Below are 25,723 nucleotides of genomic sequence, written 5' to 3'. Positions count from 1 at the left end.
AATGCCATAAATGGTGTCGCAATTAATTTCACGAGGCCAGAATTGAAGGAGTACAGACATTTCAGAAGTTTATTGGTTCAGACACACTTACAACAAGGAACGAGGACATCCAATCGTCAATTAAACATCGGGTGGAAAAAAAACTAGCTGGGATTATCCACTTCCCAGCTCTAGATGCGTAGTATGCACCATGCTACACATCGAATGTTCATCCAGGCACTTTTTAAATGCACCGACGGTCTCAACCTCCTCTGCTCTTGCAAGGTTTTAGTTTCAGCTCCCACCGATTTGGATGAAAAGCATCCTCAACCCCCCCATAATCTTTCCGCATCTCATTTTAAATCCGTGCCCCTTGGTCATTGACCCCGGTGCCCAGAGAAATACCCATTTCCGATTCATCGTACCCACGTTTCTCATCACTTCACAAACAATTAAAGCTTCCCTCCGCCTCCACTGCTCGAAGGTAAACTAATCCAGCCTAGCTGATCTTTGCTCATAATTAAAACTTGTCCAGTTCTGGTAACGTCCCCGTAAATTCTCTTTATACTCTCGCTGTTGGTACCACATGCTTCATGTAAGTGGTGACCAGAACAGTACACAGTCCTTTAGCTGTTCCCTAACTAATATGTTATTGGTATTTTACTGTCACGCGCTCAAGTGATAGTGGAACATACTATTTTGCAAAGCTATCAGGCAAGTTGTACCCTACTTGCATACATCAGTTGCGCAAAGAAGCAAATTAACAGAGTGCAGAATATAGCACTACACCAATAAAGAAAGTGCAGATAAAAAACATACAAGGTAGATTGGAAGATCATGAATTGATCCTTAGATCCATGTAATAAAGTGATAACGGTGGAAAAGCTATCCTTGAATACGGTGATACTTTTTTTTTTTAAGCATTTGTATTTTCTGCCCAATGGGATTTTGATTTTGTTGGCTGCTATCCCCGCGGTTGAGTGATGTACTAGGCTGCGTTCACAACCCTCTGTAATTTCTTGCGGTCTTGGTCAGAGAAGTTGCCGTACTAAGCTGTGATGCATCCCAAGATACCTTTTGCATTGCATGAGTAGAAATTGGTAAGAGTCCTTGGAGACATGCCAAATTTCCGTAGTCTCCTGAAAAGGTAAAGGCGCTGCTGTGATTTCTTGGCCATAGTGTCAATGGCATTAGACCAGGACAAATTATTGGAGATGTTTACATCTAAGAACTTGAAGCGGCTGTCCATTCTTGCTTCAGTCATCGTCTGGGGTGTGTAAACAAGTCGATAATTGGCTCCTTTATTTTACTGACGTTAAGGGAAGGTCGTTGACACCATGCTTCAAATCCCTCAATCTCCTACCTGTACTGTGTCTTGTCATTGTCTGAGATCCGTCGTACTATGGTGGTGGCATTCGCAAACTTGTAAATAGAATTAGAGCAGCATTTGACCACTTGGGTATGAGCAGATAAGGAATGTAGTAACCAGCTGAGAAGGAATGAGCATAGGGTCAAGGAATGGATCTGGTGTGGACCAGTTGCGCAGTATGTAGATTGTAACGGATCAAGGCTCGAGTTGATGTTGGCCATGATATGCCTCTTAAAGCGCTTCATGATGGTGGATGCAAGAGTCATCAGACAGTAGGTAGCCATTAAGGCACAAAGCCTTGTTTTTCCATTGAGATGATAGTGGTCTGGGGCCACAAAATGGAGTAGGGGGAGATTAAAGATACTTCACAAATACTCCTGCCAATTGGTAGTTACATTTGTTGCCTAGTAATATACTGTTGTAGCATGACTATATTTTGTGCCTCAGCCAATTAAAGTAAGCATTCATTTAATCCAGCTGTCAGGGCCACTTTCAAAAAAATGTTTGCGCATCAACCCAAGAGTTTCTATGTTCTACAGTACTGCAGGGCCCTGCTCTCCTAATGTACTTGCCCTCCCCAAATGCAACACGATGGTTCACCAGATTGAGTTCCATTTACATTTTGTACCTATCGACCATCTGTTTAATATCATGCTGGAGTTTTAAGTTTTAATGTACTCTTTCACAATCAACTACTGAATTTCTCCATTGCTAGACTGAGGCCACACGCAAAATGGGGGAGCAGAACCTCATACTTTGCTTGGGTAGCTTACAACCCAACCGAATAGCATTGATTTCTCCCATTCTAGGTAACATTTAACTGCCCCTCCCCCCCACGCCTCACCTAGACTTGCACCTATTTTTCCCTTCCTCTGGCTTCACACCTTGCAAATCTTCAAACCTTTTTCTGCTTTAATCTCTGGCCTGTGTTCCAACCACCTGACTATCAAAAAAACACCCTCACCTGGGCCCACCTATTACCTGCCACTTTCCCAGCTTTCTTGCCCCCATTCCTACAGTCAGTCTGATTAAAGGCCCCAACTCGAAATGTCACCTGTCCCCGTTCTCCAGGGAAGCTGCCTAACCTGCCGAGGTACTCCTGCACTTTGTGTCCTTTACTGAATCTTTGAATCGTTTTCAAACTTCTTCATTAATCGCCTTAAATTTGCCCCAATAATTGACCCTAGGCACAAAAACCCAGGGGCATGTGAAGCAAAGGCAGACAGTTGCATTCTTTCTCCACCTCCCCACTTCACAAAACGGCTGCGATTTTCACATTTCCCCACTCTGTTCCAGGGAACCCTTTGCATTTGTTTCAATAGGATGAAACTGGCTCCTGGCAATGCCAATAAACAAAAAATGTCCACTAGTTTTGCTGCTGAGAAATAAATCACATTTTGGATGTGGTGCTAAAAAGTGGGAAATCATTTTCACTGTCATGCATTTTTGTGCTGTTGCTATGGACTAACAACAGCAGAAACCTGCCTGTATAAATTATTCCAGCCTCACAACAGACACACTCTTCTATCTGTAGTGAAATTTCTGCACTTTTAGACTTTAGAGATACAGCGCAGAAACAGGCCATTCAGCCCATTGACCAGCAATCACCCCGTACACTACCCCACGCACACTAGGGATGATCTGTTAACTGACCAAAACCAATTAACCTACAAACCCTCAAGTCATTGGAGTGTAGAAGGAAACCGGATCACCCGGAGAAAACCCACATGGTCACGGGGAGAATGTGCAAACTCCGTACAGACATCACCCGCAGCCGGGATCGAATCCGGGTCTCTGGCGCCGTAAGGCAGCACGCACTCCTACCGCCACGACACTGTGTCACTGCACTGAAAACCCTCCGTCTCCTTCCCAATCGGGAAAACTGTGGAGACATCGCCACTGCCCCCCACCCACCTTAGCACGAACTCACTTGGGAGGGACTAGAGAAGCAAGGGGGAAAATTAAGTCGAGGATAAAAATAATTTGTGCACAAATGCAGCAACAATCTCCACTCAATTAACGAGCTTTAGGCGACCTCTCGTGTAATTACCGATGCCACCAGAATCATTTCAAAATCTTCCCTTTGGTTTTTAAATTTCAGGTGGGGATTTGAAAACTTTTCATTCAAGTAAAGCGCTAGTGAATGGAAGACAGACTGATCAGCCTAACTACTTATCGTCAATGGGGGGGGCCTCCCTTCACTGGGAGGAGTCCCACTGAGCACTACACCTCCCCCAACACCCCACCCCCCCTCCGCATCCCATTCAAAGCCTGCAAATTCAATTCCCAGGCGAAGGATGTCCCTTTTGGATAAATAGGGGTATCTAGTGACCAAGGTGATGGGTGGTCTGGCAGGGGCCACCCTCAGTCTGTTCTGTGTTTGGGCACACGAGATAAGAACAAAGTGATGGTCAGTCCTTGCTGGTCATTGCTGCCACATTCTTGAAGTGCCTGCACCATCAGGTCAGATTAGAAGTGGGCGATCAGTGATTGCATCAAAAGCAGCCTGGGAACAGAAGACTGAGATAATTAAACTCTGATGGAAGTTGCTCCACCACTCATTGTGGAGTTTTTTTTGTTGTTTTTTTGGGGGTTTTTTTTGCCTGGACTGTTTGCTGGCCTGTGATTCAAAAAGGGCTGGGAAGAGAAAAATCAATAGAAAATAAAAAGTTAACAGTCCAAATACACATGAAGGATTTTGACAGAATAACATAAGAAGAAACGCGATTATACTGGCAGGAGGCCAGTGATAGATTTAAATAAATGGCAAAAGAACCAAAGACAACATAAGAGATCGTTGATGAAAACATATTCGGCAGTAACTTGAAAAATTGAATCTGATAAACAATTAAATGAGATTAAAAAAAAAAAAAACAGATTATGTTTTAAAGAAAATGGGGAAGAAATGGAACTACGCCAATAATCCCATCGAAGAATCAACATGTAAAACAGGCTGAATGAGACAAAATGCTGAAGTAACCCAGCAGGTCAGGCAGCATCACTGGAGAATATGGATAGGTGACGTTTCTGGAGAAGGATCCCAACCTGAAACGTTATCTATCCATGTTATCCAGGGATGCTGCCTGTCCCACTGAGTTACTCCAGCAGTTCTTGTCTTTTACTGTATACCAGCATCTGCTGTTCATTCTTTCTACGATTCAGGCTGAATGATCTCCCTCTGAAATGTAACAAGGGAGTGCAGTACTGCCTCAACATGTGCTGTATTACACAGTCTGTTGACAAAGTTCCACGCTGGTTAGTTTCACCCAGTCGCTTTGCTATTTGCTGAATAAAATCCACCTCACGATTTACCTATTTTTCTTGCCTCCCTCCCTTCGTTCCAGTTTGGAAAGACAGCACTTCTTACCCTGGACCCACTGGAGTATTGCATCAGTTTGGTTTATTGTCACATGCACCGAGGTACAGTGAAAAGCTTCCCCATGTTATGACTCGGGTAGGTTATCTTGGCCTTAGCAATTGTGTTGCCACTTTCAGGGATTTGTGTACTTGGAGCCCAAGATTCCTCTGTACATCAATGCCGTTAAGGGTCTTGTCATTAACTGTATACGTCCCCCCCAGTCAGACCTCCCAAAATACAACACCTCACACCAACTCGGATTAAACTCCTTCTGTCATTTATCCACCTTTATCTGTATCTGCAACTGTTCTACAGTAAATCCCCTTGTATCCTTTGACAGCAACAATCCACAACTCGACCAATTTAGGTATGTGTGTGTATATTGGTAGAGTTGTAGATGGACACCCCCCCCCCCCCTGCACAGATCCCTGCAGAACAATATTGGTCACAGACTTCTGACCAAAATCATATTCTTCCACCACAAACCACCCCTTCTATGTGCAAGCATGTTCTGAATCTAAGTTACCAAATCAACACAAATCCCATACATCTTAAATCTTCTGGATCAATTTATCGTGAGGAACTTTACAAAATATCTTGCTCAAATCCACACCGACTAAACTGCCAGACCCACCCTCAATCACCTTCGGCACTTCCTCAAAAGACTTAAACCAGGTTAGCAAGACTTGACCTGCTACGGACAAAACCATGCAGCCTCTCTCCAATTATCCTATTGTCTTCCAAATGCAAGTAAATCCTGGCTTAAAGAATCCTCTCCAATTGCTGCACTACCACTGGCCACTAATTTTCTGGATTATCACCAGTTCCCCTAAACAAAGGAACATCATTAGCTTCCAACTCCCACCCCCGGGTGACATTTCAGGTCGAGACCCTTCTTCAGTCTATCTTCACCCTCCTTTCTTTCTTATCTTTGGCCTTTGTTCAAACCAGCTCTGACTATCAAAACCCCCACCCCTTGCCTGTGTCCATATATTACCTGCCTCTCCCCTTTTCCAACTTACCTCTCCCCCTCACAATCGGATGAAGGGTCTCGACCCGAAATGTCAAAGATCCATATTTTCCAGAGCTGCTGCCTGATCCGCTGAGTTTCTCCAGCACTCTATGTCCTTTTGAACAACTGGCTATGTAGTTCCATTCTTCACCCACCTTTCATTTCAGAGTCCAGAATCTGCAACCTGTTGTATCCCACTTGTCACCTCCCAGTCTCTGATGCCATCTCCAGCATTCCCTCTCCCACATGACCATTAAGTACCACAGAACCTCTCCTCATCTATATGTACCTATCACTCACTCCAACTCCACCAGTTAATCTGCCTCTTGCTACCACAGCTCCCTCCCCTCTTTCAGTCTCGATGAAGAGTCTCGACCCAAAACATCCACAGATGTTGCCTGACCCGCCGAGTGCTTCCAACTGCTCTCCTTTTGTTTTGCTGCAGATTCCAGCATCTGCAGTCCCTACCTCGTGCCTCCTTTCAGATAACCAACTCTAACAGAACAGGGGGGTTTCTGATTTAAGATCATCAACCTGTAATCTTTAGACAAAATGCTGGAGTAACTCAGCGGGACAGACCGGATAGAAGTAATGGGTGACGTTGCGGGTCGAGAATCGTCTTCAGACCCGAAACGTCACCCATTCCATTCCTTCTCTCCAGAGATGCAGCCTGTCCCGCTGAGTTACTCCAGAGATGCTGCCTATCCCGCTGAGTTACTCCAGCATTTTGTGTCTATCGTCAGTGTAAACCAGCATCTGCGGGGGTTCCTTCCTGCACAGCCTGTAATCTTAATTTTGTTCTCCCCTCTGTACAACGTGCTGCCCAGTCTGCTGCATATTTCCAGCATTCTCTTTTATTTCAGACTTCCAGCAACCAACACATTTTTTTATCTCACATTTCTCACTTTGCTCTTCTGTGTGCTCATTCAAGTTGTTCCATTTACATCTCCTCCAGGCAGATTGGCTGTAATTAACATAACTTCACCACACTATCTCTGTGTTAGCACCTGCACCATTACTTTTGTCATTTAGTCTCTTGTGGTCTCCACCCTACCAAAGATATTCCCATTATTATCCCCACCCTCCACCATAACTTCAAATATATTAGATGTTTCACTTTCCCCCCCCCATTTTGATGAAAGACCATTTTCCAATTTTTAATTTTAGATTTCCTACTTCTGCAGTTGTATCCCTTTTTGTTCACCTGAACAAGGCTGAAATTTAAGCGCTTACATTTAGGAGGAACTATTTCCTGGAAATCCTTATGGGTGACCTAGCCAAGGTATTTAGGACGATTGAAGACATTGATAAAGGTGGGTGGAGATTAAAAAAAACTATTATTGTGAGGAAGTCTGGAGCTGCTTCTCTTGAATGAGGAGTTAAACCAGGATCCCACACTGAAAGCAAAATCTCCCAAACCACAAATTGAAGCACAGTCTCCTTGGTCAAAAATCCCCCCTCAATCCACATCATGAAAAGAGATTACCTGGTCATTAATCTCATTGCCAATTAATGGAACAACAGGAATACATTTGTCAGGGGTTATGGGGAGAAGGCAGGAGAATGGGGTTAGGAGGAAGAGATAGATCAGCCATGAATGAATGACGTTGATGGGCCAAATGGCCTAATTCTGCTCCCATCACATAAACTAATTCAGAAATATGGCAATGTCCATACATTAAATAAGTTCATTTCAACAACCAGATTGGAGATAGAGCAAAAGCCGAAAATATATACACAGCACAAACAAACGCATAGTGTATGAATGTGTCTATTCACACTGAAAAGAGCAATTACAAGGCTACGGAATCACTTAAAACATGAAACTGATTTGGGCATTTAGAAGGCAACAAACTCTCCTGTCAGCTTGTAGCAAACTGACTGAACAAAAAGATTATTGAAAGCATTAAGAATTCTGCACTTTCTGTGCCCTTTACTCTGTTACTATCCCAGTTAATGATGTCATTGCAATCCCCTACTGTTACTGCCCTGCCATTTCTGTATTTCTCAGAGACTTGCCAACATATTAGTTCTTCTTAATTTATCACCATCAGGTGGCCCAGACCACACTGTGAATGTCATGATTGCCTCTATATTGAACGGTCATTCACGCCCATTTTAATCCATGTTTTAACAAACATCACAATATTGTATGATCATAAGACAAGAACAGATTTAGGCCATTTGGCCCATCAAGTCTGATCTATTTTTCCCTCTTAGCACCATTCTCTCACCATCACCCTGTTAACTCTGATGCCTTTACTAATCAAGACAATCTCGGCCTTAAAAATACCCAGTGACTTGGCCTCCACTGCCATCTGTGGCAATGAATTCCACAGATTCTCCTGGCTAAAGAAATTCTTCCTAATCTCAATTGTAAAGGTACGTCGTTTTACACGGAGTCTGTGCCCTCTGGTCCTGGACTCTCCCACTACTGGCACTTCCACTTCACATTCACTCTCTCTAGGCATTTCATCATACACCTACAATGGTGCAGTGTTAGAGTTGCTGCCTTACAGCACCAGAGACCAGGGTTGGATCCTGCTTACACCGGCTGTCTGAATGGAGTTTGTACATTTTCCCTGTGACCGTGTGAGTCTTCTTTACTCCCCCCCCACCCCTTCCCTGTCCAAAGACGTACAGGGTAAGTGACTTTGCTATATTAAAAAAAATTGTCCCTAGTGTTTAGGACAGTGCCAATGTACTGGGTGATCGCTGGTCAGTGCAGACTCGGTGGGCCGAAGGGTCTGTTTCCGCAACGTTTCTCAAGTCTTTGGTTGCCTGGTTTAAGTATCCATTTTCTAAACCTTATCCCTTCCATGTCGAACTTTGCCAACATCCTTTCGAAAATTAAAATCCCGTTTCCATGCCAAACCTTCCCCGGAATAGCGCAACTAAACTGGACGAATATCAATTTGCACTTAAATATTAACTTCAGCATTAACGGTCTTCACAGTTGTGCTCTGAAGAAACCTTCATCACAGGCAGCCCATGCCATTCTCAGTGCAGTGGTTCTTCTCCGACATGGCCATGAATCACATTTGCTGATTTATGATTCCGATTCCCTCAGCTGCACTCCTAACTACACAGAGCTGTGAAACTGTATATCAACAATATTAACCAGTGGATTAAGGTTTGCAGTCATAGCCAATTAAGACTAGGGGCCTGAAACAAGGTGCTTTCATGCTCATAATTTGTAACCCAGGGATTCATTTGTATTGGTAAAGGGTTAAGGCAGGAGAATGGGGTTGAGTGGAAAAGATAGATCAGCCACGATTGAATGGCAGGGTAGACTTGATGGGCTGAATGGCCTAATTCTGCTCATATAACTGATTAACACCTCAGAATATAACCGTTAAAGGCTATGCTTCTAACAGTTTAGAGATGCAGCATGCTAGACTCTTACAACCATCGAGTTCACGCCAACCACCGATCATCATCATTTCACACTGGTTCCATGTTATCCCACTTTCTTGTGTGAGAAGGAACCGAAGATGCTGGTTTCAACTGAAGATAGAAACAAAAGCTGTAGTAACACGTAACACGTGGCACGGTGGCGCAGCTGTAGAGTTGCTACCTTACAGCACTTGCAGCGCCGGAGACCTGGGTTCGATCCTGACTACAGGCGCTGTCTGTACAGAGTTTGTACCTTCTCCCCATGACCGCGTGGGTTTTCTCCAAGATCTTTGGTTTCCTCCCACACTCCAAAGACATACAGACAGGTTTGTAGGTTAATTGGCTTGTTACAAGCGTAAATATAGTCCCTAACGTGTGTAGGGTAGCGTTAATGAGCGGGGATCGCTGGTCGGCATGGACTCGGTAGGCCGAAGGGCCATTTCTGCTCTGTATCTCTAAACTAAACTAAACTCAGCGGGACAAGCAGTATCTCTGGAGAGTAGGAATGGGTGACGTTTCGGGTCAAGACCCTTCTGGGTCACCCATTCCTTCTCTCCAGAGATGCTGCCTGTCCCACTGAGTTACTCCAGCTTTTTGTGTCTATCGCACTTTCTTATCCACTCCTTACACAACAGGGGTAGTTTCCAGAAGCCAAATAACCTGCAGACCTGCACATCTTTGTGTTGTGGGAGAAAACTGGAGTAACCAGAGGAAACCCACGTGGTCACAAGGAGAATGTGCAAACTCCACACAGACAGCACCCGAGGATCAAATATGTCTCTGGGGCTTCAAGGTAGCAGCTCTACAAGATGTACCGCCATGAATGCATTCTTTGAAGGATTCTCCAGTTTTAAAATCCATTATTTTATAGCTTCTGTTATAACATTAGTTTAATACTAAATCCATTCCGCATGTAACACCATTCGATATAAAACCTGTGTACATATCCCAACCCTCTTGAAAATAAATGAATATCTTTCCTAGACTGAAGAGCAACCAAGGAGATACTTTTAGGAAGGAATCGCTTGTTTAAACCAAAGATCAACACAAAAAGCTGGAGTAACTCAGCTGAACCGACAGCATCTCTGGTGAAGGAATGGGTGACGTTTCGAGTCGAGACTGAAGAAGGGTCTCTTCCTGAAATGGCACCCATTTCTTTTCTCCAGAGATGCTGCCTGTCCCACTGAGTTACTCCAGCTTTTTGTGTCTAACCAAGGAGATATGTCTGCCTTAACATAGGAGCGCAAGCCAGAGTTTAACACCAACTGGGCGGGGGACAAATGCTGGGGGTATATGAACCAGCCAAATGAACAAATTCAAGGGGTTGGGGAATGTTGTTGGGAGAGAGGGTCTTCATGCATGCATTGCTGCAATGGTATGGTTCCATCCATATAGTCTTGTCTTGCCTTCCCCAAAATGAGTGCATAAAGTGGTGGCAAGGAAGTGGGAGAGGCGGGACGTGGAATGTTGTAATGCAAGTTCCTAGGTGAACCTGGTTTAAATTGAACACCAGGTCAAGACCCACTCTGGCCCTACCTGGCCTGCTTGAAGATACATTTTAATGCAGTTTCATCACATGTGTTGTGTCAGACAACCATGATAAACCCTCACAAAATATTAGAACTGTAACCCCTAATCCTGCCTCCTGTAGAATTTGTTATAAAAATAACTCCACACCACACCCACTTCTTATAAACATCAAAAATCCACTCCATTTACAACATAGTATTATAGAACACATTCCTTTTTTTTTTAAATTCAACTACTCTTACATATGCTGCTTCTTACACAAGGTGCCAATTAGAGGACCCAGCTGGTAGAAAATGTAATGGAGTTTCAGGACAGGAAGAGGCTTCTGCCCATGCATATTAAAGTTGTACAAAATTTGTAATTTATTGGAATAATTTGAAATAAAATTACTTTGCTCAAACAGAAACTAACATACACACATTAACACATTTGATCACTGATCTGCACATTGATATACACGGAAATAAATTTACTAAAACTACCCACAGATTTAGTACATGTATACACACACGAAAATACAAATGCACACAAAATCAAATATACTTTTATATTAACACGTACATAATAACTTATATACCAACACACACGCAAAATCACATTAACTTTCATACTAACACACACAAAATCATATATGCTTTCAGGTCGACACTTTCCACAACCTCCAACAGGATCCCACCACTAGCACCATTTTCCAGCCCTTCCCACACCCTCCCCAGGTACCTTCCCCTGCAACCGCAGAAGATGCAGCACCTGTCCCGAAACCTCCTCCCTCGACTCTGTCCATGGACCCCGACAATCCTTTCAGGTTAGGCAGAGGTTCACCTGCACCTCCTCCAACCTCATCTACTGTATCCGTTGTTCAAGATGTGGACTCCCGTACATCGGCGAGACCAAACGCAGACTGGGCGATCATGTCGCGGAATACCTTCGCTCAGCCCGCCTGAACCAACCTGATCTCCCGGTTGCCGGACACTTTCATTCTCCTTCCCATTCCTACACAGACCTTTCTATCCTCTGTCTCCTGCATTTTCAGAGTGAGGCTAAATGCAAATTGGAGGAACAGCATCTCATATTGGGCAGCTTATGTATATGTTTATTATGTGGTGTGCATATTGATTTCACTCACTTCAGGTAGCTCCGGGACTCCCCCTCTCAATAATACCTCCCCCACCCAAATCGCACCAGCTTCTTATTTTCACCCTACAAACAGCTAACAATGGCCTGTTTCTTTCATCAGCTTTACTTCTTTGCATCTCTTTCATTCATTGTTCTTTATCTCTCCACATCACCATCTCTCGTTTCCCTTATTCCCTAACCAGTCTGAAGGGTCTCGATCTGAAACGTCACCCATTCCTTCTCTCCAGAGATGCTGCCTGTCCCCCTGAGTTACTCCAGCTTCGTGTCTATCTTCGGTTTCAAACCAGCATCTGCAGTTCCTTCTCACACAAAATCAAATATAATTTTATACCAACACACACACACAAAGCCTATTGAAGAGAGTAACACGCACAGGTTTGCACTAATTCACACTTGCGTGGCCGTACAACAGAATCTGATATACATTTACTCTGATAAGCACTCACACTGATATACACATTCACACTCGCTCACGTACACAGGAACTCTTCCAAGAACACACAAAGATACAGCTCTTTCCTGCAGTATAGCAGGGTCAGAGGCTAAAGACGGGAATTTGATGTGGGGCTGCACGACATTCTTTCATAGGAAAGGTCGCAGAAATCACTGAGAAAGTTTCCCGCTCCTGTTCCTCCTCACGCTACAACTCAGCTCCAGGCTATTGTGAGCTGCTTTGGGGCAGCATTGATGCCACTGGATCTGCTATTCTGGTTATTTACTTTAATCTTCTCTTAAAGTGACACCACACTCACTGGGAGTGTGATGAACCAGCACATTTAAAAAAATATCTCAACCAAAAGGACTCTCCCTCTCTCTCTCTAGAATAGTCCCATAACCTAAATATATACTCACTGTGCAGCAAATGAGGGCATAGTCCATTGGTGGGACTCCCGTCTTTCAGCTGGGACATTAAATCAAGGCACTATCTGCCTTATCCACTTAATATAAAATAATCGGTGATGCTATGTGGAAGAACAGCAGGAATGTTCTCTTAATATTTATCCCTTAAACCAACATCACTTAAGGATGATCTGATCATTATCACGTTGCTATTTGCAGAACCTTGATGTGCTCAACAACAGAAAAATGACCCTAAAACAGCCCTATTGCAGCAAAAACAATTCAAAAGCTTTTCTTACAGCTGGAAAGTGCTATGTTACATCTTACGGTTGTGGTGGGATTTAGTGCAAGTTTGGTTTAATTTGGTTATGAGATCCAGTGTGGACACAAGCCCTTTGGCCTACCGAGCCCACACCAACCAGTGACCCCTGCACACTCACACAATCCTACACTACTCCTTCGTAATCACATGTCCATTGCCACATGGATCAGCTCAGGGTGCCTTCCTGTACACTATGCCACAGAACTCCTTAACACAGCCGTTACACTACACCACCACCCCAACCCCCAACACCTCCACCCTTCCCAACTTTTAGCCCCCTCATTATTTGGTAGATCTGGAAAAATTGTGGGATACAAGCGAGCCATGAGCTGACAGGGGGAGAGTGGGGGTGGGGCAATAAAAAAGGCCTCTTCTGCAGGATGACTGCTATCACTTTAAGCATTTGCAGATACTAATTGCATCACAGAGGGAAGTATCTGGATGAGTTTACAACAGGAACAGTTCTAAAACGGGCTGCAAGCAGGGGAAGTGGAAGATTATTTTATTTTATCCGTTCCGTGCTCAGTTCAGAGCTGTATACGATTCTCAGCAGATTCTCAAAATGTAGACATTGCATTTGCAGAGTTCAACCACTCTGGACAGATGCTGTTCGGAAAACAACAGCAACTTACAGCCACCAAACATACGCAGGCATTTCATAGTAAAGTTACCATACTGAGTTTGACAATAAAACTCAAAAGATTTTGAGTAGTTGCGGCCTTGAAGGCAGAGGTTGTAAGGAGAGGGGGCAAGTGTGTAGAGGGAGGGCAACATAGATGTTTAGGGAGGGAGCTTGCCCTTTTCCCCCATTGCCCTGTTAAAAAAAAGTGTATATTCAATTCCCTTTTAAAATGTACTATTGAATCTGCTTTCACCAATCTCTCCCACATTGCAATACTGATATCACAACAATTCATAGCGTATTTTTTAAACCCTCATTCTCCACCCCTCCCCCAGCCAAGACTTTTTCATCAATTATCCAAATCTGTGTCCTCTGGTTGCCAACCCTGGAAGTTCTCTCTCCAAAATACTTACAAATCTGAAATAATTTTATTGAGCTGCAGGCTTCGCTGTTTCCAACTGCTCGTGACATGAACTGTGAAGCCTGACCCCCGCTTCACACAGAGGAATTACATTTATAACAATAAATTAGCACTGCCTCAAGGTAACATTGTGCGACCATGTGCTGTTTCGGAACAGACACTGCATGCATTCCTGTAGCAACCATACCGACCGAGGGCTCTTTGAAAAACAGGCTAGTTAGTGTTCGTCGGTGAAGGGCCCAATTCTGACGGCAATAATTAAAGAAGCAAGGTCGCACCGAATGTGGATGCCACCAAAAGAAAAATGTATCCAAGACCCCTCAGGATAAATTAACCACCTCCAGGTTCCACTAAATCCATTCAAAAGTTCAACAGAAGCTTCCACAGAAAAGCAAATAAAACTGCTTGTTACGAGTTGAGTTGAGTTTGAATTGAGTTGGGTTTGAGTTTAGTTTAGTGTCAAGTGTGCCGAGGTGCAGTGAAAAGCTGTTGTTGCGTGCTAACCAGTCAGCAGAAAGACAATACAGGATTACAATCGAGACATCCACATTATACAGATACATGATAAAGGGAATAACATGAATAACGTTTAAGGGTTAAATGTTAGCATTTAATGTTAACATTAGGCGTTAACGTTGAAGTGTAAAAGCGTTCAATGTGATTTTTGTTTTAATTTATCCCAATACAAGAACGTAGGTTTACATATTTTATAGACTCATACAGCACAGAAACAGGCCCTTCAACCCAACTCCTCCATGCTGACCAAGATGCCCCATTTAAACCAGTCCCATTTGCGTGCTTTAGGCTCATATCCCTCGAAACATTTCCTATCCATCTACCTGTCCTTTAAATGTAATTTTACTTGTGTCATGAGCTTGACGTTCCGGATCATATATCCCGACCCAACACATCACCAATCAATGTTCTCCAATGATACTGCCTGACCCACTGAGTTACTCCAGCACTTTTGCCTCAATTACTTCCTCTGGCAGCTCATTCCATATGCCCACCACTCTCCGGGCGAAAATGTTGTTCCTCAGATTCCTATTAAATCTTTCCCCTCTCTTCTTAAACTTATGCCCTCCAGTTCTTCATTTCCCCCACCCTGGGATAAGACCACTGCCCATTCGCCTTGTCTATTCCCCTCATGATTTCGTACACCTGTGTAAGATCGCACCTCCTACCTTCTTAGGAATAAAGTCCTAACCTGCCCAAACTCTCCCTGCAGCTGAACGAACCTCAGACCTGGCAATATCCTCGTAAATATTCTCTGCACCTTTTCCGGCAAAAAGTGCAGAGATATGAATCCATTAGAGACGTTTTAAAATAAAGGGATGCACTTCAGCAGTTGGAACTTATTTTACAATTTTAAATGGGTAGTCATATTTAAAAAAAGGGTAAATTATTTTCAAATCTTCACCCAAACTATCATTTTGAAGTATATTCGAAGGAAACCAATGTCTTAAAGAACTGGATCACTACAGATTTTGCATTTAGACTTAGAGATAGGCTTATCTAAACTTCTAGAGATAGAGGACGGAAACAGGTCCTTCGGCCCAGCAAGTCCGCACCAACCAGCGATCTTGTATACCAACACCATCCTGTACACTAGGGACAATTTACAATTTTTTTAACAAAGCCAATTAACCGACAAACCTGTACATCTTTGCAGTGTGGGAGGAAACTGGAGCACCTGGAGAAAGCCCACAAGGTCACAGGGAGAACCTACAAACTCTGGGCAGACAGAGTCCGCAGTCGGGTTCAAACCCAGGTCTCGGGCGCTGTAAGTCAGCAACACTACCCCTGCGCCACTGTGCAGCATTTTGTTGTGTGGAATTAGTTTTGAGCAGAAATTCATGGGAAAGGCTTATCAGAACCCGAGTTTGGAAAATTCATGGAATCGCAGAGAGTAGAGAGATTGAAATCTTGAGCACAAAATGAAGTGGTGGAAGAATTCAGTGGTTCTAGCAGCATCTGTGAATGGAATAGACTGCCGACATTTTGAGTCAGAACCTTTCTTCAGTCTGAAGAAGAGTCCTGACCCGAAACATCGTCTATTCCTTCCACTGATGCTGCCTGACCTGCTGAGTTCCTTCGGCCACCACTTTATAATCATTAATTGCAGTTGAAGTAGTCACTGAGGGAGCAACTCGTTTCTTATAAATCCAGTGAAGAATTCAGAACAAACTCCTTCAGGCAGAAAGGGGTTCAATGGAATGAATGGCTAGTTAACTGAACCACCACCCAGGACACAGTTCTGTTAGTCCAGTCTCACAAGTTCATTACTTCAGCAGATGAGCAAATTGAAATTAACATTAAATGACTGCATTGAACAGTATAACACTGGAACAGGCCCTTTGGCCCATAATATCTGTGCCAAACATGATGCCTTGTTACACTAATCTCCTCTGCCTGTAGAGGATCCATATAACTCCATTCCCAGTAAATCCTCGCACCTATCTGAAAGCCACTGCTACCTCTGGCAGCATGTTCCAGGCATCCGCCACTCTTTGTGAAATAAAATCTTGCCCGACACATCCCCTTTAAACATTTCCTCTCACGCATTAAAATTATATCTGTTAAATCTTTGTCAATTCCACCCCCCAGATTCATAACCAGGAAATTATAAGCTGGTCACTTGTTTCAATGTTTGCTCCATCTATTGTACTTGATTTGATTGTATTTATGTAAGGTACATCTGATCTGCGTGGATAGTGCACAAACAAAGATTTTCACTGTACCTGGGTACATGTGACAATATTAACCCTCATCTCAAGAGCTGATTTTCAGGGAAGGGAATCTGCTTTCTTAATCCGTCTGACTATTTGGATCACTAGATCCACCAAAATAGTTAGAATTGTAGCCGCTTAGCAAGCTGCTTTAGCGAGTGTACTGATAGGAATGGACTTTACTTTAGACTTTAGAGATACAACGCAGAAACAGGCCTACTGACCTACCGAGTCCGCACCGACCAGTGATCACCCCGTACAATAGACACACACTAGAAACAATTCACAATTTTTACTGAAGCGAATTAACCTACATTCCTGCACGTCTTTAGAGCGCGGAAGGAAACCGGAGCACCCGGAGAAAACCTATGCGGTCACGGGGAGAACGTACAAACCCCGTACAGACGGCAACCGTAGTCAGGATCGAACTCGGGTCTCTGGCGCTGTAAGGCAGCAACTCTACCGCTGAGCCGCAGTTCCACGATGATGGGAAAGGAACAGCACGACAGGTTCATAAAGTTAGGTGGAGAGGTCGTGTGTGGAACACCGATCATTAGAGCGACTGTCAGCACAATATTGAAAGCGTATTGGAGTACCCTACTCCAAGGAACCCTGCTCAGAGTTCCAGTCTGAAACCAAATGAACACTATGCTTTGGTTTGAAGGAAGCCATCAACCCCTCCAGCCCTATAGATCAACCTCCACCACCATCGGCTGCGAGAAAGCCAGTTACAGCCATGTTCACAGTATCATGTCAGGCTATTAATCAGCCTGTGAATCCTTTCAACACCTCGCACCATACTCCAAAGGGAGGAGGCAAAGATATGAAAGCAATAGCAACCTGGCAGGTCGGTGAGGGAGCTGCGTGTGCCTGCAAGATTCCCCCTTTAATTTTTAAAATCCACATTTCTTATTCCTCTTGACTGTGCAGAGTACACCCCAGGTGAAACGTGCTTTGAGGATCATTTGGAGAGTTCAGTTCCAGAGACCTCACTGATAACAAATCCCTTCTCCAGGGTCTCTATTAGTGCTCCTCCCCCAGTGCAAACCGAGCAGGAATTGGGGGAGGGGAATTAAACGTCAAACTGAATTTGCAATCCTTTCCTTTCCTTATCTCCCTGCAATGTGACCCCATCCTCCCCTCCTTTTGTCCACATTCCGTGTCGCATGCTTTTGTTTCTAGGCCTCCTTTCTCTCCTGTTATTCTTTCTCCTTCTCTCAAATTTTTGCCTTCCTTGCGGTTATCTTTTTTTCATTCTTCCTTCCCAATCCGCTTCTAATTGTTAGCTCATTTCCTGTTATATCCACAACCTGAGCTAAAGTTACAGCAGGAAGCTACTTGGCCTTTTACCGCTCCCTGCCCATCAAATCTCTTTGCTTCAGTCACACCTTGCTATTTAAAAAAAAAATGTTTTAATGTATTCAACCTCAACCAACGTTTTGATGTTATACCCAAGCTGCTTTGGGCTTTGCTCTGGAGTTAGAGTCATAGCTCCATACTGCATGGAAACAGGCCCTTCAGCCCAACTTATCCATGCCAACCAAATTGCCTAACCAAGCTCGCCCCATTTGCCTGCCCCTGGTTCACATATCTTTGCCTGTACATCTGCATAAGGAAACTGGTGCATTTCACTTTATCACATTCGGCGCTAAAAGGCCAAGTAGTTTGTGTCTCTGAAATCCCAGACCTCCCTCTATGTACAAAGATCCCATATTCCATCCAGCATCGATACTTTCACCCACGCAAGATCACACGTCTTTTCTCTGCCTTAGACCAGCTGCATAAACCTTCACCCTTGCTCCCATTAAATTTGATTATTCCTCCTTCACAATTTTCATCAAATGCACCTTTACCCCAGCCTGCAAGGACACATGTCCGCACAATATCCAGCAGTCTGATGTGGCTTCCATTTTTTAATTTGCAGCCGTGTTTTAAATCCCTTCATGGCTCATCTGTGCCAGTGGCTGGAATCTCCTCCAGTGGAACAATGCTCCGAGATCCAGGAAGTCTACATCATCCTCCACATCTGTTCTCTAAAGCCATGGCTATCACACCAATATTCTCGCTAAATCTCCACAGCACACTCCTCGTTCCTCAAAACATATTTATCTGTTTGATAAAGTTTTTGGCCACCTGTCCAGGTATCACTTCATATAACCCTTCATTAAATTAATACACAGGGATTTGCACGAACATACATCATTGGTTGCAATCAGATCATCCTTGAATTTATTCAACGGCAGAGCAAGGCTCAAGAAAACCACACAGCCCACATCGGCTCCTAACGTACATAATGTTCTTTGGACATCTTAATCTGTTGATGATGCTCAGCAAAAGCAAATTAATTTGAAAAGTCTTTGATCCAAAACATTAGTCCTTTGTCCATCCACATGTGCCACCCTGACCTGTAGAGCATTTCCAGAATTTGTTTTAATGTTTGTAACCCAGGTTCCTTAATTTCCAAACCTTAAATTAAATTTAGTAAAGCTACTTCTCGATATGCATGAACTAAGATATACAACCACTCACATCGCTCAGTAGCAACTTTCCCCCCCGTCTGGTAAAAACCTGCCTAACATTCTGATAATAATAAGGGATGGCTGCTGTGCTTTCTGCACTAAAGGACAACTACTGAGGGAGTACTGCTCGGCGGAAGAATCATTTCTGATGCAACGCTGCAATGTTCGACGGTCAATGCTGAAATAAGAAGAACTGCAAGGCCAGAGGTACTGTCACATAGGTGGGATGTGAAATAGAAGCTCCACTTGCCACTTGTGCAAGATGCAGTGGCTTGCATTTGAGTAAGAGCAAAGCATTTCCCCCCCCCCATAACCTTGATATATATTTTTCAAAACAACATTAAATAAATAACCTGCACATATTCACCTGGAGCCTACTGTGCAGCAATTGACTGCCATGTTGCATCTCAAGCAGAAATCATCTTTAAGTAGCATTCTAAAGTGCACAGTTGTTTTGGAACACCCTGAAGCCATGAAAGGAGCTACATAAATACAGGGTTTTGATTCTTAAGACATAGCGCCACAAGAATCTGCACTTCTTCAGGAGAGAGGCAGGAGATGGGCAAACGCAGCAGGAGAAGATTGACAAGAGAAAACACTCAGAGCGGATCCAACTTCAGCAAACATCTTCAAAGGTAAACAAATAGGAGCTGGCATGTTAGTGTTGCTGTTTGATGTTACAGGCCAGAGCATTTGGAGCAATAAATAAACCATTTGGGGCCTTCCTGGGAGAAACAATTGCAATGAAACTGACACCAAATGGTGTGCTTAACAGTGAACAAGACCATGATGTTAACAAGATGACTTTTGTACAAAAGCTGTTTGCAATTACCTATATTTCCCTGATCTCAAATGTAATACCTTTGTTTCCTAGTGCATAGAATTGCCAACTCAAGATAGGCAGTTGATCAGCACGCAACAAAAGCTTTTCACTGTACATGTGACAATTAACTAAACTAACCTAACATATTCCTGAAGATTTCGTAGCATGAATTCCCAGCTCCCGCACTTAAAAACAGATTTCACTGCTTTCACATCACCCACCCTTTCTCCGCCATCCCACATCAACACACAACCCCACCATTCACACACCAATAGAACGCAAATGTTCTTAGAATTAAGGATAAAAGGCATTCACAGAAAATGATGAAAACACGTCCTGTGATTTTTCACCTGACAAAACTGTTATAGACATTCTTGGGTGACGGTGGGGACCTATAGGTTAGCAACTCTGTCAGAGTGACAATACACCCTACGGAGAAAACAGTTCAGTACTGAAAATGGATGCACTGTGGTCCTGGTTCAGACTAGGAGACAGTCAGTTCGAACCTCAGTGCACCCATTTACAATGTAGAACTGTTTTCATTGATTTCATGTTTCATGGTCTTTTTATGACTGTTGGCAAACCAATTTCCCTCCTGGGATAAATAAAGTTCTACTGTATCGTATCGTAAGCCAGCACGTCCTCCAGAGAGTATACCCTGCAACCACTGTGTGCTACCGAAGGAGGGAGTGAATTTTAAACTGGTGGGCGAGGTACAGATTAGAGAGACTGCTCTATCCTAAATACTGTCATTGTTACAAAATGGAGTCATGATTCCAGGTTCCATTCATTTAAATGGAGAACATGCCAACAGACTCTAGATCTGCAGTTTCAAGGTAAGTCACCCGTTTCACTACCCAACCCAACCCAACGTAGCCACCATGATGTGTAGGAAGGAACTGTGGTCGTTGGTTTAAACCGAAGATTGACACAGAAAGCTGGAGTGACTCAGCGGGACAGGCAGCATCTCTGGAGAGAAGGAGTGGGTGACGTTTCGGTTCGAGACCCTTTTTCAGCCAAAGGATCTCGACCCAAACATCACCCATTCCTTCTCTCCAGAGATGTAGCCACCATGTTGAAGGGCATGGGCGTTACCACCTGAAAACTCCGTCATCTGCAAGATCTCTTCCAAGACTGATTCCTGGGATGTCAGGACTGTCTTATGAAGAAAGACTGGATAGACTTGGTTTATACTCTCTAGAATTTAGGAGATTGAGAGGGGATCTTATAGAAACTTACAAAATTCTTAAGGGGTTGGGCAGGCTAGATGCAGGAAGATTGTTCCCGATGTTGGGGAAGTCCAGGACAAGGGGTCAAAGCTTAAGGATAAGGTGGAAATCCTTTAGGACCGAGATGAGGAAAACTTTTTTCACACAGAGAGTGGTGAATCTCTGGAACTCTCTGCCACAGAGGGTAGTTGAGGCCAGTTCATTGGCTATATTTAAGAGGGAGTTAGATGTGGCCCTTATGGCTAAGGGGATCAGAGGGTATGGAGAGAAGACAGGTACGGGATACTGAGTTGGATGATCAGCCATGATCATATTGAATGGCGGTGCAGGCTCGAAGGGCCGAATGGCCTACTCCTGCACCTGATTTCTATGTTTCTATGCTTCTAAGACGTACTCGTAAGTTCTCATCTGCAAGTTCTCACTTGGACATAACACAATTCCTTCATCTTTGCTGGAGCTAATGCCTGGGTTTCTACCCTACAGTATTAAGGAAACACCACAGCAACTGCAACAGCATTACTCCAAGGATTATCATCACCTTCTCAAGGACAAATATGGATTCAGATTAAATTCAGGTTGCACATGCAACATTCGCAACCAGCAGCTGACTGTACAAAAACAGGGCAGGCTCTTGTAAAGCAGCGAGGAGAATCTTTACAATAGTCACCCCTGGAGTAGTCCTTTGTTGGAAACCAAAGATAATCCATCCAAATTCAGCAACATTGAATAGTGCCAATTGCCTCCAAGATTTCGGCCATAACACAATTAATAGCAGCCTCATCTTTGAGTTCGAACAATGCCAATTCCCACTTCTGAAATGTGAACAAATCTACGAAGCTGGAACAGCATTGACACAGATTAGAAGCAAAATTCTACTCAATATATCTCCTGCACCTCCCCCTTTGCTCTACCTATTGTACTTGTCTGAAGAAGGGATCGGACTCGAAACACCACCCATTCCTTTTCTCCAGATATGCTGCCTGACCCACCGATTGTACTTATACTTGAGTTTGTCTTGTGTTGCATTTATGTAGAGTATTATCAGATTTGAATGGATAAGCCAAACAAAAATCACAGTACCTCAACATACATGACAATAAACCTAAACCTAAAAATGTTAGTTGTGTTTGGGCATATCTTAAGTTTGCCCTAGAAATGCAGATTGTTCAGTGTTGGTGATGCCAGGTTTGTTATTTTCACATGTACTGAGATATGATGAAAGGCTTTGTATCCACTGTGCCTTAGCACACATAACAATAATAAAACTAAATCTAAACCTAGCATGTCACCCATCCAATGTCACCCATCCTTTTTTCTCCAGAGATGCTGCCTGACCCACCGAGTTACTCCAGCATTTTGTGCGTATCACCAACACTGCAAAACTTGAATTTTGATGCCGTCATTTGGATGAAACACCGAATTAACTTTATTTCCATTAGCCCTCTTGGGTTGGTTACTAAAGATCTCAGAGCATTATTTATCAGATCTGACTACTTCTCCCTAGTGTGGTGGCCAATTCAATGTTTTAGGGGCTACTGAAGTCAAGAAGGCCATGTTAAAAAGGCTTCCCAAACCACAACATGCTTTGTTTCAAAGAGAGTTAGATATAGCTCTTAGAGCTAAACGGAATCAAGGGATATTGGGTGAAAGCAGGAACAGGGTATGGAGTTTGGATGATCAGCCATGATCATATTGAATGGCGGCGCTGGCTCGAAGAGCCGAATGGCCTATTCCTACACGTATTTTCTATGTTTCTCCCTTCACAACTAAAACTAAATATTTTAAACATTACTGCTTCCATGAAAATCTCATCGCATCTAGTTCCAATCTCCAACATAAAGTTCTTCATCAACTCCTTCATCGCTTAACTCGCCCTCATCGGGAGAAAAGGCACCTGTTGTGCCTTCCCAATAACTGTGCCACCTCCATTCTGGTGTCACAGCTGTGACACATCTCTATTGTATTACCTTCAATGCTGTTCATCCCTCCTCAGAATATTAGACCATAGAACAGCACAGCACAAGAACAGGCCCTTCAGCCCACAATGTATGTGCCCAACATGATGCCAAGACCATATCTTATCTACCTACACATAACCCATATCCCTCCAATCCATATCCTTGTGCCTAAATAAAGTATCTTAAATGCCACAATTGGTTTGCCATATTAAGCTCAGATCTCTAAGGACCATCAGTCTTCAGTTTGGAAAGCTGCAGCTGTTTATTGGGCTCAGCAATTACTTGGTAGCGCGTTTGAAACGTCCATGATCCTTTGTCTGAGGATATGCTTCCTGGCATCGCCGACCAACAAACCTTGCAGTGACTCGAGTCATGATCGTTCAACCCTTGAACGGCACATCTCCGTTTAAAGCCCCAGCCGAAACCAATGGGGGGGGGGGGGGGGGGGGGGGGTGCGCGCATCGATAACGCATAACAAAAAGGTGGCCGAATTCAATGGTTGCTATCAAAATCCAACTAGATCAAAAGTTGCAATTCTATCAAAATGGTATTAGCATATTCCAAGACTCGTGACAATAAGCTAAAGCAAAACTTTAAAATATTACTGAAGCTGGGTCTTTAGATATCGATCGAATTACAAATGTATTGTCTCCACTGGCAGGAACTAGCCCGGGACCGTGTCAGTGAAACATTCACGGCTGCATTAACACATGAAAAGGAGACCGTTTCCAGCACGTTTTCAATCGCATTCTTAACCCAATGTTAACGGCGGCAATCTGTGAAAGTCTTTAACAAGTATCGCTCGCTTTAGTTTCTAGTCGATTCTGGAATCTCACTTAAAGCAGCACGAAGATTTTTTTTTTTTTTTTGTGAATGAAATAAAGTCGAGTGACGTCACTGGGCGAGTTTTATTAACTCAATGGGGAGAAGCGAAGCCAAGTATCGGGGAAGAATTCCCACTGGATCCGTGCCCGGGAAAAATGCCACAATGAGCGAGCATCCTTGCCTCTCCTCCTGAACTTCCAGCGGAACAAGGGTCAAACAGCTGTGAAACAGGCTCCGGGAAGAGGCTCAGGGCAACGAGAGAGAGAGAGAGAGAGAGAGAGAGCGAGGATGGCAAGAGAGCATGCAAGATAAACTGGAGTTTACAGTGCGACCTCCGTAGCAAGCGACGGTCTAAACTTGCACAAAAGAACATCAATAATGGACGCTATCACAGCCTGCAACTATCAACTAATCTCATCACACAAAAAACATCGACCTAAAGCGACCCCCAGAATTATTCACACTCGCAAACGCTCGATTCAAGGAAAAGCTACAATCTTCCCAATACACCAACGTGGGCCGAGATAACTCAGTCAAAAATCCAACTCCGTGTATTTCCAATAGTTGGTTCCTCTGTTGCCCCGACACCCCCAGCCTGCCGCAAGCCCCACGCCATTCCCCAATTGCACAACAATCGCTCATTCCGACTTTTTGTTTAATTAAAACTAGCACGGTTGTGTTGCTGGGATCTCCCGATACAAGTGCAAAGATACCAGTTCCAGTGAGACCAGGTAGTTAATAGATCAAATACAGAAAACACAGGTACACTGAGAACAGGTATAGGATTCCAAACAATATATATCAGGGGTGAGCGAAGGTGGGGGGGGTCAGGTCAGGTAGGGTAAAACAGAGTCTGTGCAGGCCGGGGGTGAGGGGAGGACGAGCAAAGCTCGGAGAGTTCATGAACCACAATGGACACAACGCGCTAATGCACAGATCTGCTATTGGATGTACCTGGTGGACAAAGACATCGATGGGAGAGTCCAGCGGGGTTCCGTCCCGGCCGGTCATGGAGAGAAAACCGAATCCCATCCGGACGTTGAACCATTTGCACTGACCGGTCCCGAACGAGACGGCAGCCTTAGGGGAGTCCCCGAGATCCTGGTCAGAGCTTCTCCCGGTTCCTGCGGAGAAGGGGAGAGACGCCGGAGAGGGAATGAAAACCCAGTGTTTTAGGGGTTTTAAAAAAAACCTTCCCTAACCACAAACCGCGTGAAGCGCTCGAACACCTTAACACACGGCAACACACACACACACACCCATACACACAGACCCGTGCAATTACACACACTCCATCAGCATCCGTGAAACTGAAGAAATTGTAAAGGACTTTTGATCATCGATACAGAACCTCCAAATTGCTGGTTAGAAACGGATCCCATTCCGGTCTCGATGCCACCACCTCCGCTTCTTCCAACTGGACTGATTTCTTAATCCTCTCTCTTCCCTCGCTCTTCCCCCCACCCCCCACCCGCTCCCTCCCTCCCTCCCTCTCGCACAGATCTCCCGTCTTCAGTGGTAAATCCTCAGAAAGACAAAACGTGAAACTTCCCGGGAGCTGCTTAAAGCGAACGGAGAGAGGATGAGCGGGTTGGGAGCAATACAAAACATGTTCCCCCTTTGAATGAAGGTGGGCGGTAACGTGGATCTGAAG

At 44.1% G+C, this 25,723-nt stretch overlaps 1 protein-coding gene across 3 annotated transcripts in view; it reads right to left on the bottom strand.

The window, feature by feature from the left end:
• The window catches only part of LOC129709823 (protein lin-28 homolog A-like), a 63,492-nt gene that overhangs the window by 23,853 nt on the left and 13,916 nt on the right, over positions 1-25,723 (bottom strand). For 2 of the 3 annotated variants that reach the window (XM_055656432.1, XM_055656431.1), the window contains exon 2: positions 25,024-25,193. In XM_055656432.1, coding sequence (XP_055512407.1) covers positions 25,024-25,193 — 170 coding nt within the window. Of the gene's footprint in view, positions 1-25,023; positions 25,194-25,420; positions 25,569-25,723 lie in introns of those variants that run through there. The other variant, XM_055656433.1, reaches the window with a different exon arrangement.

The sequence above is a fragment of the Leucoraja erinacea genome, chromosome 26 (genome assembly GCF_028641065.1).
Source record: "Leucoraja erinacea ecotype New England chromosome 26, Leri_hhj_1, whole genome shotgun sequence".
In the NCBI taxonomy this organism is placed as follows: domain Eukaryota; kingdom Metazoa; phylum Chordata; class Chondrichthyes; order Rajiformes; family Rajidae; genus Leucoraja; species Leucoraja erinaceus.
This window is presented reverse-complemented; position numbering and strand designations above follow the sequence as displayed.